The sequence below is a fragment of the Argopecten irradians genome, chromosome 2 (genome assembly GCF_041381155.1).
Source record: "Argopecten irradians isolate NY chromosome 2, Ai_NY, whole genome shotgun sequence".
Taxonomy (NCBI): domain Eukaryota; kingdom Metazoa; phylum Mollusca; class Bivalvia; order Pectinida; family Pectinidae; genus Argopecten; species Argopecten irradians.
In genome coordinates, this window is record NC_091135.1 from 10797635 (window position 1) to 10815909 (window position 18275).

General features: G+C 34.2%; 2 protein-coding genes across 2 annotated transcripts; one reads left to right on the plus strand and one right to left on the minus strand.

Annotated features, from left to right (window-relative positions):
* The first annotated feature begins 255 nt into the window (after nucleotides 1-255).
* Nucleotides 256-10594, plus strand: LOC138314430 (receptor-type tyrosine-protein phosphatase alpha-like). The gene is made up of 15 exons (XM_069254755.1): nucleotides 256-361; nucleotides 1093-1169; nucleotides 2221-2257; nucleotides 2502-2599; nucleotides 3057-3185; nucleotides 3484-3629; nucleotides 4796-4931; nucleotides 5332-5478; nucleotides 5940-6039; nucleotides 6630-6703; nucleotides 7006-7131; nucleotides 7237-7359; nucleotides 7561-7715; nucleotides 8212-8347; nucleotides 8557-10594. The coding sequence occupies exons 1-15, from the start codon at nucleotides 313-315 to the stop codon at nucleotides 8623-8625; spliced, it is 1602 nt and encodes a 533-aa protein (XP_069110856.1). The 5' UTR covers nucleotides 256-312; the 3' UTR covers nucleotides 8626-10594.
* Nucleotides 10595-13511: 2917 nt separating this feature from the next.
* On the minus strand, nucleotides 13512-17423 carry LOC138316433 (uncharacterized). The gene is made up of 5 exons (XM_069258126.1): nucleotides 16913-17423; nucleotides 15520-16054; nucleotides 15073-15182; nucleotides 14342-14375; nucleotides 13512-14069 (listed from the first exon to the last, which is right to left on the minus strand). The coding sequence occupies exons 2-5, from the start codon at nucleotides 16049-16051 to the stop codon at nucleotides 13921-13923; spliced, it is 825 nt and encodes a 274-aa protein (XP_069114227.1). The 5' UTR covers nucleotides 16052-16054; nucleotides 16913-17423; the 3' UTR covers nucleotides 13512-13920.
* Between the last annotated feature and the right edge of the window lie 852 nt (nucleotides 17424-18275).

Consider the following 18275-nt stretch of genomic DNA (forward strand, 5'->3'; position numbering starts at 1 on the left):
TCGCGAAAAATTATACATCCGATCGAGTGTCTCAGAAAATACTAAGTCATCCGAGTGGTGATGTCAGATATACTCGCACATAGCAGAAGACTTACACTTATCACATGTCAGGGCATCGTGATATTTTGGATAAAGTAAAATGTAATTTTAGTATCCATGACGATTCCAGACTCATCAAAGGAAGAAAATCTGTTAAATCATAATTTATTGTAACCTGGTTATTTCGTAAATTCCTATCCTACAATTAAACTAGTCGCTTTCTATGAAATACAGTCTATACCATATGGCGCAATACATGAGCACAAAATCGGAATGCTACCACACAACAAGGCAAAGAATCGATTTAAGACAACGTTTCCATGTAAGTATAGCTTTTTCGTCGATATATGATTTGTATAACGTGTCTTATCTTTTCGAATGAATAATTTTGTTATTAGAAGAATATAAGTGAAGCTCTGAGATGTTTTGCATAAACATCCTTGGAACATAACTTCCAAACTATTGAATTTAAATTTTTTATTTTAAACTACATTAAAGTGAACAGTCGGGCAAGGATGGCTAAAGTCGGTAAAAATGGTGTGAATGTATCCAGTATAATTTCTTGTGAAATGGAAAAAATAAAATCTCTCGTCAAAATCTGTCTGCGTACGAAGAAATTGATTTAAAGTTTGGGAATTCTAAAACGTCCTCCCGGCTCACTATGTCCGTGGTTACATTTCCACGCAGCCTCGCTTTCAATGCTTTCAACTTATCTTTACTTTAATGGTCAGAACTGGGAAACTAAGCAGAACTTGACCGTCGTATTAATATGTGAGAACTTTTGGAAGGCCAATGAACGCATTTAGACTGGTTTTCTTTGCCCGACTATTTTAAACTACATTAAATGAAACAAACTCAACTTCACTTTCAATAAATGGAATGCAAATCTTTAGAGAATTCTATTTCCTACTAAATCTTAAGAAGCAATTAACATTATTAACATCATTAGTGTTCTATGATAAGATAAGGTGCAAAAAATACTTCTATTTCTAAATTTTATTTGCATAATGACTTATGTGATAAATGCAATGGCCGCCTTCTGTCGTTAAATAGACGACCATTCCCGGGTTATCCTTGACACTATTGGCAACGATCCTCATTCGGATTACATCAACGCCAACTACATCGATGTAAGTTATTTGACACACATAGTTTAAAATTAAAGTTTTGTTTATTCCGGTTTTACAACAAAAATAATCCAGTGAATTATTATAATAAATAAATCTACGTTTATTCGCATTATTGGAATAAAGTACCACAAAACATATTAGTATTTTTTATACAAATCTGAGAATATTACAGTCCTATCTGCCTATAAAGACCAACCAAATGACAGAGAAAAATTGTCTTTATAACCAGGTGGTCTTTATACACAGATTGAATTGTGTTGCAATTGGTCATGTAGATCGTTAAAAGTGGTCTTGTTAAGCAGGCGATATTTATACATGTGTTGTCGCTAAGTTAGGTTGTACTAATACCTTGATAGTTGGAAAACGTTATACTTTTAAACATTAAATAGTATAAATATCCCTTCCACAAATATTTAGCCGTTTGGCCATCTTCAGGTACATAGAAACACAAAAAAGCTAGGTGAAATCCATCTTGAACGTTCAAGATGGATTTCACCTAGCTTTTTTTGTGTTTCACCTAGCTTTTTGTGTTTCTATGTACCTGAAGCTGACCAAGAGGCCGAAAATTTGTGGAAGGGATATTTATACTATTTAATGGCAAACTAGTATTTGGAAGTTATAGTTATATGAATGAGGAAATACCTATATTAGATTTTAATGCAATTTGGCCCTTCTTATCTAAGAATTATCATAAAATACATGCAAAATAATGTACATTGTAATAATAAATGGTTCACTTAGCCTATTTTGATCTTTCTAGGATGAGGAGCGAAGCAACAGACAACTTTTTAAGCCAAAGATAAATTTTAAAATCGTTTAAAACTTTTATTTTTGTTGTTGGTAATTCATAAAGCATTTCTATGTTTTTATCTAACGAAAATATATAGTAGCATTTACAATCTTGTATGGGATGATACGTCATTCCGGAAGGGCTGATATGTGTGTGTGATTTGAAAAAAACCGCATTATACGCTTGTTCTGAATCAGTTGCATTTTTTGTGTTCGTGCTAAAATAAATTATCCCTGCAATGATCCTAATTCTTTTTTTCAGGGCGTAACAGAAACTTTGAAATACGTTGCAACGCAAGGTTAGTCTGTTTTATCTTAATCTCAACAGGTTGATGCGTATTGCTAATGACACTTATTTGTAAATGTGTGGATGGATATGAATGACACTATCCATATTGTTTATGTTTAATTGTTATATAACATTGCTATGAAAGTCTTTAAAAATAAAAAAAAAATACATATAAAAAACGTATTGCAATTTAAGACTATCAATTTATAAAACAAATCATGTCAAAAGAAGGGGTTTCGCTTATTTTCTCACAGGACCAAGGCCAAGCACAGTCAATGATTTCTGGCGGATGATATGGCAATTGAAATCTGGCAAAATTGTGATGTTGACAAATCTGGTAGAAGGATCGAGGGTATGAGATAATCGACATTAAATTGATAAAGCTGAAATCAAGAAAATACTGTATAAAGGATATTTATTCACAAAGGATGAGAGTTTGGCTTAATTCATTCAATCTTATATTGTGTTAAGTACAGACTCGAACCAAACTCATTAATTGAATGTATAATGAATTTCGCTATCCTTAATAGACAAACATAATTCTGTTTGTCGATTTCAGAATTCTACACACAAAGTGTTGAACGTTTACATTAATTTTATAACACACCAAATGTGTTGGGAATGTTACTATAGCATAACTGGAAAAGTTCAATGCGACCCTCAGAGTGTATAACTCATAGAAATTGTCATGAACGAGCTTATGATCAATAATGCATACTGTTCATATTTAAAAACCATCGAAAATGTAATATACATTTCTCCTGCAATCAATTATTATGACCACAGTATATATATATGTTTATTTCTAGGATAAGTGTGCAAGGTATTGGCCTGATGAGGGGGAACCTTTATCAACAGCTCATTTCAAGATCGTCCTTGACCGGGAGCGATCATATGGATTCTACGTCATCCGGGACCTTGCAGTTACAGACAAGAAGGTACATGTAAATGTAATAATTACTTATACTTATTCATTTACGGGATAGACAATACACGTCATTATCTCCAGACGGGTCATTTGAGCAAAGAGAAACTCAATATTTCAAAATTAATTTTATTGAAAGTGCCAAACACGCGGTTTGGAAAATGAAAAAAACATACATGTACAATGACACATAAGGTAAAAACACCACATAGATCAGTCGTAAGATGTTTATACAGTTCAAAGTTCAAAGCAAGTTTCTTATTATGTGTAATTTTTAGTTTGATATTTCATTTATATTTTTACATCCATAGACGAAGTCGACACGACAAATCCATCAGTTTCATTTCATCACATGGCCAGACCATGGAACACCGGACTCCAATGAACTTGTTGTCTTTCACCGACGTGTAAAGAATTACGACAGCATCTTAACTGGGAAAATGGTTGTTCATTGCAGGTATGCAAACTAACCGTCAGTTCTTTACACTATATTTACAATTTGCAATTAGTTTTCACAATAACCACACTATTGAATAATATCATCGTCACTCCATGATGATACGATACACGCTGGGCGATTCTGTTTTGATGGAACAATCACTTTGAATGGTGATAAAATGACGTTATGCCAATATCGGCGGCTATGAATCGCGTCTTATTGCCATAGGAGCACCATGACGTCGATAACAAATAATGAAGTCCGTTTGAATCAGCTGTTGAATCTAAGATGTTGACAATGACGATATGCAAAGAAGAACAAAAATTTAGGGAAATATCAAGAATTTTCTGACAAAAAGAATAGTGTAAACTGTTTTAGAAAATCGAAGATATAACTAATAGATTATATACCGAAGTTTTAACAGGTTCACTCAACAAACCTTCTACTCACAGGTAGCTTCCACCTGCAATCCAGCAGGCATCTCCAGCCCTAATGACAAGGGATAGGCTTAGTTGTGTTCAGTCACATGACAGGGGATTAACCCTAAATCATGTGAATGAACAAGGCTGGCATAGGTTGAGGGCAGGGTGTTGCGTCCTCTGTCCTGGTTGAGGTCAGGCTTGGAGGCGGCGATGTAAATAGCTTCCTTGTCACCACATTGGAACCAGCGTGGATCTTGGTCCAACACTCTGATGTTGTCTGTTGTGAAAATATATGTAATAGCTTTTGATTTTTGCATTGATGGGAATAATGGTAATGCAGCACGTATATAACATTTCTCTAACAGTATGCTATGATGACACGAGAGGCCACACTTCCAAAGTTATATGTTTATAAATTGATACTGTATACTATTCCCCTGACCTTGCTTCAAGCGACTTCTGCATGAATGGCATTACCAGTTTGATGAAGAGGCCTTTGTGGTAGTCGAGGGGTGGTTCAACCCACACTTATTCAGTTTTATGCTGATGGTACTGAACACCGTTGGTCTAAATGCATTTCACTAGGGGGCATCTAATTACATCGAAAAAGAGTAGGTGCATTTCAATCGGAAATACTTTAGGCTGGTTTCTTATGGATTCATCCTCGACCTCTTAGTCAATGGAGACAATTTTTCACATTTTTATAGTAACGGCCAGTAAACATTACAATATTTAAAGAAACATTCAATTTTCGATTAATAGTGCTGGTATCGGTAGAACTGGAACTTTCCTAGCCCTAGACGCTCTACTTGAATACGGAAAAGCATCCGACAGGATTGACGTCATGCACTATGTTAAAACCATGCGGAAGGATAGAGTTAATATGATCCAAACACTCGTAAGTTATCCAATCACCCTAATACTTAAAAATTCTTTATTATATATTATGTTTTACTTGAAAATTAGTCTTCAAATCAAACCGTCCATTTCGACACACAATCGTTTTAGATTAAGGTACAACATAAGTACATTATTTACGTGCTTTCAAGAACTATCTTGGATTGTTACTTGCTATCATTTGTTTACTTTTCCCTAGAATGAAGCTTATTCTATTTTCGTGTTTCTTTATTGATTTCTCTCGTTAATAGATGATAGATGATAGATATAAAGGCTTTGCGTAGTTAAATATCTCATAACTTATCCTATAGTTGTTCTTTTCTTTTCTTCTATGTGTATTTGTTATTGTATCTGTGAACACAAACCACTAAAGTTTTGTATGATTCCTTACATTCACTTAGGAACAATACATAGCTGTGCACCAACTCCTGATTGAAGCCTTCGATATGCCAGATACCTTGATTCCTAAAGATACATACCATGTGACAATGGAAGCTCTAGCTAATGGTGGCCCAGTCAACCAATCAAAGCTCCGAAAGGAGTACCAGGTAATATATGCTTCCGGAAAAAAGGATTAGTCAATAGAATAAGCTTAGTTCGTTGTTAACAGCGACATTCATTTTTTAACATTATGTAGACAAATCTGTACTAAGTATAGAAAAATAATTTAAATGTCAATTCTGTATTTGGAGTTTACACAGTTATCTTCCGTGAGGGATGGTATCGATTATGGTGATGATATTATTTCACACATGACGTCACAGTCATTACCTACCCGCATGGGCAGATAACTATCATATGCAAAGAATAGTGGAATATTCCTACTATTTTACAAAATCATATCTAGACATTTTAATCAAACGTTTTAAAACGGTTGCCTTTATTTGAGATAAATTACTCCGATAAACATTTCAATTCCAAACGAATGTTGATTCAAAGTCATCTAAATAGATTACACCATTCCGAGAAATATCGCCAGTTCTTTTTATGTGGATTATGTTTCATAAAGCTGATACAATCCACGAAGCAAAGCTATGATGACAAATACTATCGAGCAGCCTCGCTGGACGCTAACAGGACGAAGAACAGAACCTTGTCAGCCCTAGCAGGTGATACATCAGTACTAGCAGTATTTACTAATTATCCTAATCAACAAATCGCTTATTTAAGCGATAGTCATTTTGCAGCGCATTTTGAGCTAGAACATTTACGCATAATATTTTTACGCTAGTTTTATATTTTTTAAGAGCAATTTTTAGAAATTTCATCATTGCATAAAAATTGTTTGAAAATAGATTTACACTAAAATTCGTTTGTGCCAAGGGAAATACGTTTACAATTAACATTGTACCAAATCAAAATGCATAGTCGATGAAGATTTTTCATATAACAGTTTAACAAAAGGGAACATAGTACCTTTTGATTTTAAAGAAGAAATGCAGACCATATACCACATGTTATATGTTTTATTTATGAATGAGGAAAATAGTTCTACTGATACAAACTGATATGCTTCGTCCTTGGAATTCGCAGTACCGATAAAACGTAAAAGTTGGCATTAATTAATTATCACACTTACCACACAAAAACAACCTGGATTGTAAGGAATTCATTGGTCATAGTCATTATATATATATAATTTTAATTTGTATGTTTTTGGATGGATTCCGATGACCTGCGTTTATCTTTATTTCTTCAGTGGACAAGTTCAGGGCGTACCTACGATCACAGGCCAGCGACAGGACGGACTACATCAATGCTGTGGTGGTTCCTGTGAGTGGGATTTTATAATCGCTCAATTCATTCAGTCTAGCAATGCTAATGCACTTCGAGTCTTCATTTTGAATTTCCTTTACTTTTCATTTTGGTGTTTATCATAAACGAAAAGCTATATACATACCACACCGACCCGCTCCTTTATTTGTAACACCTACAGATTTCATTCATTTCAATGACATCAATGTTTGGAATCATCTGACTATTCATTTGAATATTGACATACTTTTTGTAGTGACATGCGGTGACAGGAGTTTTGTTAGTTTTGTTGCTGACCTGCGTTTTGTATTTGTTTTCAGTCTTACACATCCAAAACCGGATACATTGTCACCCAGTACCCCTTGGAGGACACAGTGGTGGATTTGATGACCATGATTATGGACCACGACTGTCAAACACTTGTAATCATACACACAGACGCCATTGTACGTTCATTACATTAGATATTTGATTTAATTGTATGTGTGAGATGTATATGGGTATATTGAAAACAAATTTATGTTAATGTTTGAAATTCCTCTGTTCTTTAGGAATGGCTTCCGCAAGAGAACGAACGAAAATCTATCGGCAATTTTACCTTGGAACAGAAAGGAAAGTCTTCAACGATAGCCAATGTTGATATGCTTGATATATTGATCGAGAACGAGAAAGCGGTAATTCATATTCTGACACACACAAAATAAAATTGGCTGCTCTATACATGTAGTAATTACCGTCAACTTTAAATAACCATAAAATATAACAAATTCTAAATGAATACTTGTATAAATTTGTAAACTTAACCCATTATCCCATAACCATGAGAATTACAGCTAGATTCAAGCATTTCATTAATCCTGAAGGTATTATTTCAGGAGAGTTTTTCTGCTATGGTTCGAGTGTTCCACCTCTCTGGTTGGGATGTATACTCGCCCGTCCCGCCAGATTCGTCCAGTTTACTCCAGCTGATGGAACTTGTTGACAGCCGACGTAAATCAGACGTCACCAAAACAACGGTCGTCATGTGTCGGTAAGTTCTAGTTGTTTTATCTAGATTAGTCAAAGTACCCGTCACTTCATTAAATTGAGCAAAGATAAAGTCGATACGATGGACGTAAAGTCATAAACATCTAAATTAAACTATAACTTGGCAAATTGTTCCAAAGGGAGCATCATGTGCAATTCGTCTTATAAACTCAGGATATTTACAAAAATGTACCTTACGTTTCACGGTAGATGACAACATAGAAGACAGAGAACAGAGAAATGATATGACTTAGAGGCTATTGATGACAATATTGAAGTACATTTTTTTTATTCTTCGTTATGTACTTTTGGTATATGATTTCCATTCTTAACGTCTGGTGCTGTCACCATCCATTTTATATGCGCGTCATCAGTGATAGGAGAAACGTGTTTTGCCAATATGTCTGCAATTTCGTTTTGCGTACAACGTAATTTTTCACAAAGAACAATATCACATATAATGCATTTTTAAAATTTTCTCTTTACATCTTTTGTATAAGTGACGGCTATTCTCAGAGCGGCCTATTCTGTTGCATCAGCAATGCCAGAGATCAGATGAAATCTGATGAGGAGGTCGACATATACCAGATTTCACGCCAAATTCTTGTTAGACGCCCGTCATTCTTAATCAACTTTGTAAGTATATGCAATTCTTATGCTTAGATATTCATATTCAAATAAAATAACGGTAACTGTAATTTACATGTACTACAGTATAAAATCCATGAAATATCTTCTTTGTGTAAAGAGTAAAATTGGTCTATGATCTATCTTTAAAGGCAGGACATTATTTGAGTGTTTTTATTACTTAAGAATTGTTGATACAACTATGTTTTTCTATACAGGAACAGTACCAGTGTTGCTACAACATCATTAGAGAGTACGTTGATACAACGGACGTGTACAAGAACTAATGTTTTACACCATGGACGTGTACAAGAACTGATGTTTTACACCACAGATGTGTACAAGAACTGATGTTTTACACCACAAATGTGTACAAGAACTAATGTTTTACACCACGAACTTTTACAAGAACTTTTTTTACACTACGTGTATGTACAAGAACTAATTTGATTTTCAATGACTTGTACAAAAACTCATCTTATATAACACGTACGTGTACAAAACTAATATTTTTTTTCCAGGACGTGTACAAAAATAATATGTTTTTTCAAGGACGTGTACAAAACTAATGTGTTTTTCAAGGACGTGTACAAAACTAATGTGTTTTTCAAGGACGTGTACAAAACCTAATTTGTAAACAGTACATGTACCAAAGACATATACAAGAACGTATTTGCAATACCATGAAAGTGTATATAACTATGTTATAATTTGTTATACGACCGACATGTAAATACATTTACCCAAAACAATTTGGACAGATATTGATTCAATACACAGTGTGCCACAGACCATTTTCAATACTCCAGGGGTTACTATCTCTATCGTTATATCCCTTGACTATGTTATCCTAAATCTGAAGGGTTTGCGTTGACATCAAATAAGCAGGTAGTTTGTTTGGCCTTTTGATGTACATCAAAAGTATCGAATAAAGTACACTGTGATTGGCTCTTGCTTTGAAGTTAGGCGTAGCTTTCCCTGTAATATTCAAAGGATATCTATAGACATTGGAACTGCCTCTAGTTTTATGATGAAATATTATGAGAGTGAAAGTAATCCCTTTGAGTAGGGAGACTGACCAAAGACGTGTAAAATTCTACAAAATATCAACAAACATAGTTTTGAAGTGTTACAAAAAGAGATGATGTCACTGTCTGTATAATGTACATAACTTTGTATTACGTATGTGTTTTTCATATAATCGAGGTTCGCAAATTAATTATCATCGATGCCACAACCACGCCCATTTACATAGTTTGCGAGTGTAGCTTAAGCTCATTGTGATTTTTAAAATACTGTATCATCACATTCCACCTAAGTGTGTACTATTTTCCTGTAAGATAGTGCATTTCTGTGACAATATGTGTTTAAGTTAAAACGTCGATTTCAACATGTATATCAATAGATAATAGATATGCTTTGATTTTCCACTATTTTCATTGGCTAATACTAACTCATGGACACTTAGCTTATTGACTCAGTTTTTCCAATTCTAGACACACCGAGTCAATATTCCTTTGCGAATTCCATTGCCCAAACGCTGTATTCTTCAGGGAGGCGTTCTATTACCATTGCTTTTCTTTAATAAATATATTCATAAGAGAATGATTTTGACATTTAACCATAGAACGTCTTTCAGTTTCCTAGCGCGATCATGGAAATTGCCTCTAGCCAGTTGGCTTTCATATTGGCTATAAATGCCAACTGAAAGAAAGATTTTCAACGATTAAATGAACCTCAACGAAGGTACAAAATTGATATATATTGCTTTAACTTTCTGATTTATCGTTTATCTTTTGTTATTTTTTTAGCTGTTATTATATTGATTTTTGGTTTAGATATTTGTGTAGTCATGTGTAACAATTTCAATATTTTTATAACGTGTTTATACTGGCAAGTTTCGCGATGATCTGCGCATGCTTTACACTTTTATCAGGTTTGAATCCGGAATTGATATCCGTGCAATATATATCTTTATCTATGGAACGCAATAGCTGTCTCGTATGGTTCAAATATACCATATAAATTTGTGTTTTCATTACATTATATGGTTTTATCATTATATGATTTAATGTTATCAATATATGGTATAGTTTTTATCTATATTTAATTTGATTTTACCAATGTACCATTTGCTTCTTTATAGTATGTTTGAACCATACGAGACAGCTATATCGATACATTTTATAATGTGTTTTCCCTCAAAATGGTTGTTATTCGCCAAATCCAGTTATATTAAAGTCTATACATACGTTCGATTTTACTTTAAAGTTGTATTTCTTGTAATTTTCACCATCACAAACTCTCGTAAAACATACAAAGTGTAAAAATGGACGCTTATATATGATGGTTCAGATCCATGAAAGCACCAATTTTAGAGCGTCTATACCAAATACACAACAAGCATTACAGCTGACAATGCAAGTTAAAAAGTTTTAAATTGAGATTAAAAAAAAATAAGCACACTTGTATTTAAGGAATCGTTTATGAGACAACCCCCCTATCGAGGTCAGCCATTTTTGTTTTTCGTGTCTGTATCCGGTGCTCTAACCGACCCCTGTGCGTGAATCGAACACACGTCCGCTCATGTCTATACACGTACATACACACCTGGCAGTTGTCCACTGTGTATCACCTACTATTACGTAAACAAAACACTTACCTATAAAGGTATATGGGGCTTGTTTACTCTAAGTTGTCATTTACATGTTTGTCAAAATAAAGTTTCCACACAAATTATAGAAATCCAAATGATTAACCGTCCACATATCTCCACGTATATTATCGTAACCACAGGGACTTGTAACGTAGGTTGTGAGAAAGTCTGTTGTGTATACATGTGTACTATATACTATATAAAAGGACAAGGGAACCAAGGACTCGCTTGGAAGAGGTACACCTGCGTCTACAAAAAGTCGCCCGTATTCCGTCAAAACATGGATAAATATGTACATATATAATACCAATACATTCTTAAATAAAATTTTCGACATGGAAAACACAACTTCAATCACGATATAATATATTAACATACCTTTATTTCACTATGAACGTGGAAAATGCAGTCAGATTTCCTCGCTGTCGTTTTGCTTGTCCACTGAAATTAGGTTAAACACGTTTGAGTGGATATTGTGTACCCCATACCCGGACCCGAACTGGAAACCCCATATACACAGTGCCTGTATACTAAAAGCTACAATATTAATGTGGTAAACGGTAAAGTAAAGATTAGAGTCTCGACTTAAGTTAGATTCTTCAATCAATAATGATACGTGTATTTCAAATAAAGGTACTTCTAAAGAACCTTAACCATGAAACTTAATTTATACAGAGTCTGGGTACAGAATTTCAGTGCAGTAGCGGGTAAGGGCGAGTACACTAAAATGGTTACCCATCATCAATTACAATATGGCGGATTATACGAACAAGAGTCGAGTGCTGGATTAAAAAAAGTTGTGATTCCTCGCTCTTAGTATGTTGGATTGGATTAATGAAAAGCGGGTTATCGGAGATAGCCTATTTGTATTTTGCAAATGGGAAAAATATCACCAGAAAGTGAAATGAATGCATTACAAAATTTGTTACAAGGGAATATGAGTGCCTTTGACCTAGAATTTCACTGGACGGCATACATGCTTTTTAACTTGCATTGTCAGCTTTAAGATTGAGTGTGTGTTCTCGTATTATACCCATACGTAGTGCATGTTATATGAATGCATTTTATATATTTACACAGTAAGGCAGTCAAAACAATTAATGCTTCAAAAACATTTCGTGAAATCATAAATAAAAAGAATAACTAATAAATCCAAGTTTGTTGATCATTACATCATGCTTCAACGCCGACAGAACATTAATGATACTCATCATTTGAACAGTTACTGATGTTTAAGCTTGTATATATGTCTAATTAAATAATTTATTTTGCTCTTGGTACATGCGCAATTATTACTTTCATTCCATATAGTAAATAGTGTCATGAATTTTTTTTCGGGACGCAATTAAACAATTTTCTATATTTTTATCTTAAAGTAAAATAAAAAGCAAAAACATTTCAATAGCAGTATTGGTGTAAATTAAGTAACTTTTGTAACTGAAGAAAATTACTTATTCGTCAGCTTCTGGTTTTGATAGCGAAAAAAAATACCATTCGTCAGCGAATAAACATAAATCTTCATGGATTTTTATCGGTTGTTATGAATATTTATAAAATCAAATCATGGTATATCTCTTTTCAATGAAGTCCTATTTTGGTTATTGTGGCAAACATCATTGATTTGCTTGTTTATAATTTAAGTATATAAGTATGCGAAACAACAAAGTTCCACCCTTCCTGTACGAATACATTTTTGCCGTAACGCCATGACAAAACAACGGACGCATATCGGCAACTTACTACCTAGTAAGTATCCCACTTCAAGTTCATTTCAAACTTTAACTTAAACGGAGGTACAGTAGTAGTAAAGAATAGGATCTAAAAAAACATATTAATAACCCGATTTCATTGTGGAAATCATGGATATATGTAGCTTTTGTTTAGCTCGTACTCATTGGTTGAGTAAAATAGAAATTGTATCGAAATTACGTTTACCTTTAATAATATACGCCGATGGATGATCTTAAGACTATTGTCGGTTTTTTTTACTGAATTTTGTCAGTTTTCATCATCGGTGTTCCTTAATATCTATGTTGGTGTTTATTATGCTTTTTTATCGAACAATATTTAACAAAGTCTTCTGGATTTCACCTGAAATGTCGCAATATATCGTATTAATTTATTTATATGTAATTCTAAGTATGTAGAAGATAAACAAATAAAAGAGAAAGAGAGAGAAATAACTCTCCCATAAGTTACCTTTTACTGTCTTATAAGTGGCTGTCTTATATTAGAGTCACATATAAGACTGTATGGGGTGAGTATGTCTCCGGGCATAATTTCATAATTATGTTGAACACACAACAACAACCTGTCGGAATGTTCCATTATTTTTTAATACCAAATTACGAAAAAAAAAACACATAATGAATATTAAGAGAATTTAAATCCTCTATTGATTCGGAATTAAACACATCCACAGAATTTCTGTATATATCCCAGATCGAGTTTCCCTCCTTATTATGAATTCAACCATTTAACAATTCTCTACATGAATTACACCAAATACCGCTTTCTGAAACCTTGTTGTTTTTGTAACCAATTTTGACTTTAAATTGCCAAATCATCTAATAGATACTGTATTTTTACACTAATTTTGATAGTGTTTCAACAATATTTCAGAATTTCACCTAAATCCCATTGGTTTTTTGAATGAATTTACACACGGTATGAAGATACACGTGTGCAGCTAAAGGAACAAAACAAAATTTCTTAGGAAATATGAATTTTAATGATATATCGGAATTTTTCCTGTGTTGCAAATCTAGCACTCTCTGTAATATTTTTGACGTCTACATCAAGACGAAGTAATCAAGTCATTCAACACAATAACGCGTTGTTCATATTTCACAGACTATTTACACATGCTTCTATAGGAAAGTACATACGATTGGTTTCCGATAATAAGTAAATGCGTGCGACTAAGTCATTCATTGTCATCCGTATTCTCCTCTCTTGCCGTTTGTTGGGCAAAACAGCAAAGAATATGTTTTCCGATCCAACCTTTCTTGTTGTTGTCGGCCTTTGATGGGGTGGCTTTCTTGTTTTTCCCACAGGGTGCGCCATCGTTGAGTTCTAAATAAAAGTGAAAAGGAGTTCTTGAACTGTCATGTTTTTTTTTTTTTTTTGGTGAGTTATGATTTTAATTATAATAGACTAATGAAATTTTTGCCTACACATTTATACGTATTCATTACGACTTCCTGCTACCTTAGGCTCAATTACTATATTTCCATGGACGATCCAAAAAAGCAATGTCTATCAAATGATGCAAATAAATGCAGACTATCAATTTGAATTAATATGAAATTATGTCTGAAGATTCTGCTCAGAATATACATTCTCACCTGTTCCCTCCTGCTCAACATTCTTCTTTTCTCTCTGAAAGATAACGAAAAACACATTATTTGAAAATAAGGTGAAGCATCAAATTACAGTACCTGTAAGGGTATACCCACCCCCACTTACTTCATACATGTACATGTATATTAACTTTCACCTTTCATTTTCACTTTGAGACGCGGAATGGACACGTAGCCGCTCGAATTACAGGGAGATGATAGCCTAAATGTTCGGAAAACATGTACGCTTGTTAAATAATTGTAATCTAAAACAAAACCTAACTTCCCTTATCGTACTAACTGTGTGGAAATTTATTGAAAAAGTGTTAGTGTTTTTTAGATTTAAAAAAAAACCTTTAAACTTAACATAATAATATATCTGCCTCAATTAATCAGGGGGGGGGGGGGGCAATTTATCTATCTATCTCCAAATTAAAAGGGTATAGACAGGGCGATCCAATCGCTCAGTACGTTTTCATCTTATGTGCTGAAGTTCTTTCCTTGTCCCTCGCAGTCAGGCCTCAATTCGGTTTATAATAGAATTTATTACAATGACAAGTGCACCGTTAGTTATATGTTGTAATAAAGTTTGGCTGGATTACCTGGCTTAGTACTAATCTACTATGCTACCTGGTATGTTGCACTCCAAAATAAAACGAATTCTTATTTTTTCGACGCGAAGCCTAGCGGAGAGGAGAAATACAAAGGTTGATAATTCAATCAATGAATATACCCTCCCGGAGAATTCTGTCCAACTGTCTATGGAAAAAGTTTTTCCTTCTTTGGCCAGCAGCTGTATTCTGGTTTGTAACAACGTGTCCAACCAGCGTTGTGTCGTGGGTGTGGCCTAAATAAAATATAACAGACATATATAATTTCTTTACAGATCTTACCATCACCTTTAATTAAATAAATGAATATGGTTTCGCTAACAACCCAATATAATTAATCACAGAACATGTAACTTATAGGTACGACATCCTAAAACAATCATGTAATATCTCGTAATAAAACAATAACTGACAATGAACATTTATAATATAATTTATCAATAATCTATATATGCAGTATGTAACCTGAATTGTTCTATCTCATATGTCTTGAATTTGTACAACTGAGTCATGTATAGAGGAGTCCTAAATCGCAAATAATCTTATCTTATCTAAATGAACACTCTGATGTACCTTGGCCTGTTCGGTCCTGTCCTTCCTTTTGTACTGTTCCATCATCCCTAGTGCCAGCTGGTTCTGTGGCAAATTCTGGGTTCTTATCATAGCCTATGACGTCATCAGTTGGTGACGTGTGTCCGTCTCTAAGGGCCGCGACTGATCGGCCGATCGCCAAATCCACAACTTCATTTATCTCATCGTCCAGTTGGCGGGACATATCCGCCATTTTGTCGTTTGTAGGTGATGTTTCACCGTCTCGCGAGGCCGTGGTTGACCGCTCCATGGTCTTTTCTACTTTATCTTTAACGTCCTTTTCAAGTTCTCCTGTAATTTCGGCCATTTTGAGATCAGTGGGCGACGTTTGTCCACTACGAATGGCCGTGATGGACCGTTTAATTGACAAATCAACGATATCTGCTGCTGCCTCTTCCAGGTGGTCTCTCATCTTCTGCATTTCATCATTTTCCTCCTGGACACGTGCTGCCGCTTTATCGATAGACTCATTAACTAATCGCATTGCGATTTCTTTCAGTTCTGTATCATCCATAATCTGTAATGTAACCCCATCATGATAATTCATAGATAAAATTTTAGCAATACAATACGAATTAGTCTTCGCTTTTTACGTTTTATCCGTCTTTTTGTTCCGGGTTACATGATTGAATTTATAATTTAGAAATAATGGTCATTTTGTGGCAGCATTGACCGAGCCGTGTATGTGATCACGGGGATATGAGAAGTAGTTACAGTTTATATAATCATGGACCCACCAGAGTGTCCATACACCATTTTAGACGTTTTAGGGGTCTAGATAAAAAATCAGTAAAAGTCATTCTCTACATTGTACTATATATGAATTCTCAGATCCCTGTGTATGTGATAATTATGTGGCGAATAACCAATACATGAATAAATTACGCTACAATGTGTACACTTTCACATTCATCAGAGAACTAAACAGGTAGCATAAGTACACAAAGTTGTAAAACGTGAACGATCGCAAATTGTCATCGAAAGGAAAGTCGAAGACGGATGTTCGATGTCGATTTTGTCAGTTGATGGTTCAATATTCTAGAGTTGAGGTGACCCTAAAATGATAGCTGTTTACCATTTATCCATAATAATAATTATACTTATATCGAGGAGCACTAATATACACAATCAGGCCAGATTCGAAGTCGGGACCACCAAATACTAGCCGGATGCTGGTGATTGAAACGATCCCGTTTAGTTTAAACATGTTTTATTTGAACAAAGTCAAAGGATTGCCCTCTCCCATAAAAATGTATAAAATAAAATATGATAACATTAATGATTGTATATCAAATTATGTGTAAAAGAAAGAAATAAAAAAGAAATAAACAGTAATTATTGGTAGTCATACTTGATTAGTTTGTTAGCCTCTTACCTTAGTTAATCCAAAGTCGCTTAAATTTCAGCAATTGATGCGCTTGATAGAAAGTCAGAATGTGTTCGCTCCGTGTTACACAACTTCCGTGTGTTGCTAGGAACAGGACAATGACCGGTAAATATCGCGAGATGTTGGGCAATTATGACGTCACAATGCAGATGACGCAATAATGGTCGTCTATCTTATGCTTTCGGCTGTGGCTGATATACCGATATTTCAATTTAACACTGTTGGAAAGAATCAACAAAAGTTTGGAAAACACTTATTCCCTGATGTCTATTTTAATTATTTTTTAAATATACAAGACAAACGCTGAATAATAAAGCTGAAGTGGCCATAAAACTGGTCGTTTTGGTCACTATTAACGCTAGCTTAGCATGCGATTTTCTAAGTGTTTATTTAAGGATTAACATGAATAGATTTTTTATGTTATGGAAATATAACACAAAAATTTGAATGTACTCTAAATTAACTGCGAAGTGGTTTATGATGAGAGTACACTCAGGATTTTGTGTTATATCTCCATAACATAAACAATCTATTCAAATTAATCCTTATAATTCAATGAACTGAATTAATCTCTTCAAAATTATATATTAATTTTGGGACACTTTTATAAAGTAAATTTTAAGCCAATAAAATACTCGTTACAAACAAAAGGTGCTCCACTGCTGACAGGGTTTCCATTGAATGCCAGCCATTTGAGTGAAAAGTTATGTTATGACGCTTAAAGATGCTCCACCGCTGACAAACGTTATTTTTTCACTATCAAAAACAGGAGCAGACGATTTAGTATTTTTCTTTATTTACAAAAGTTACTTACTTTACACCATTACCACCTTTGAAAAGTCTGAACTTCTAATTTTACTTCAAGTTAAAAATATGAAAAATAATTAATTGCATCCCGAAAAAAATCCGTGGCACTATTCCTATATGGAATGAAGTACTGATTGCGCATGCACCAAAGGCAAAATGAATTTTCTTATATTATTTTTGTGTTAACTAGACATATATATATATACTGATTAAACGCCAATTATTGTTCAAATAATGAATATCATTTATGCTCTGTCGGCGGTAGAGCATCTTTGATATATCGTCTTTATTTTCATTTAAAAAATAATCGTTGGGAAAAAGCAGGTAGCAGACCCCAGTAGACCAGTCAGATGCCCTTGTTTTGAACCGTAGATTATATTCTAAAATTGGTACATCCAATTTTGAGGGTTTTATTTAAGTTCCATTTTTTTAAATAAGCATAACTGAAATGGGTTAGAGAGTACAATTTTGGGCTCTCCCGGATGTGCGTCTTGATCGGAAATGCTAGCTTTACTTGAAGCAAAAGCCATGGCGTGGATTTAGG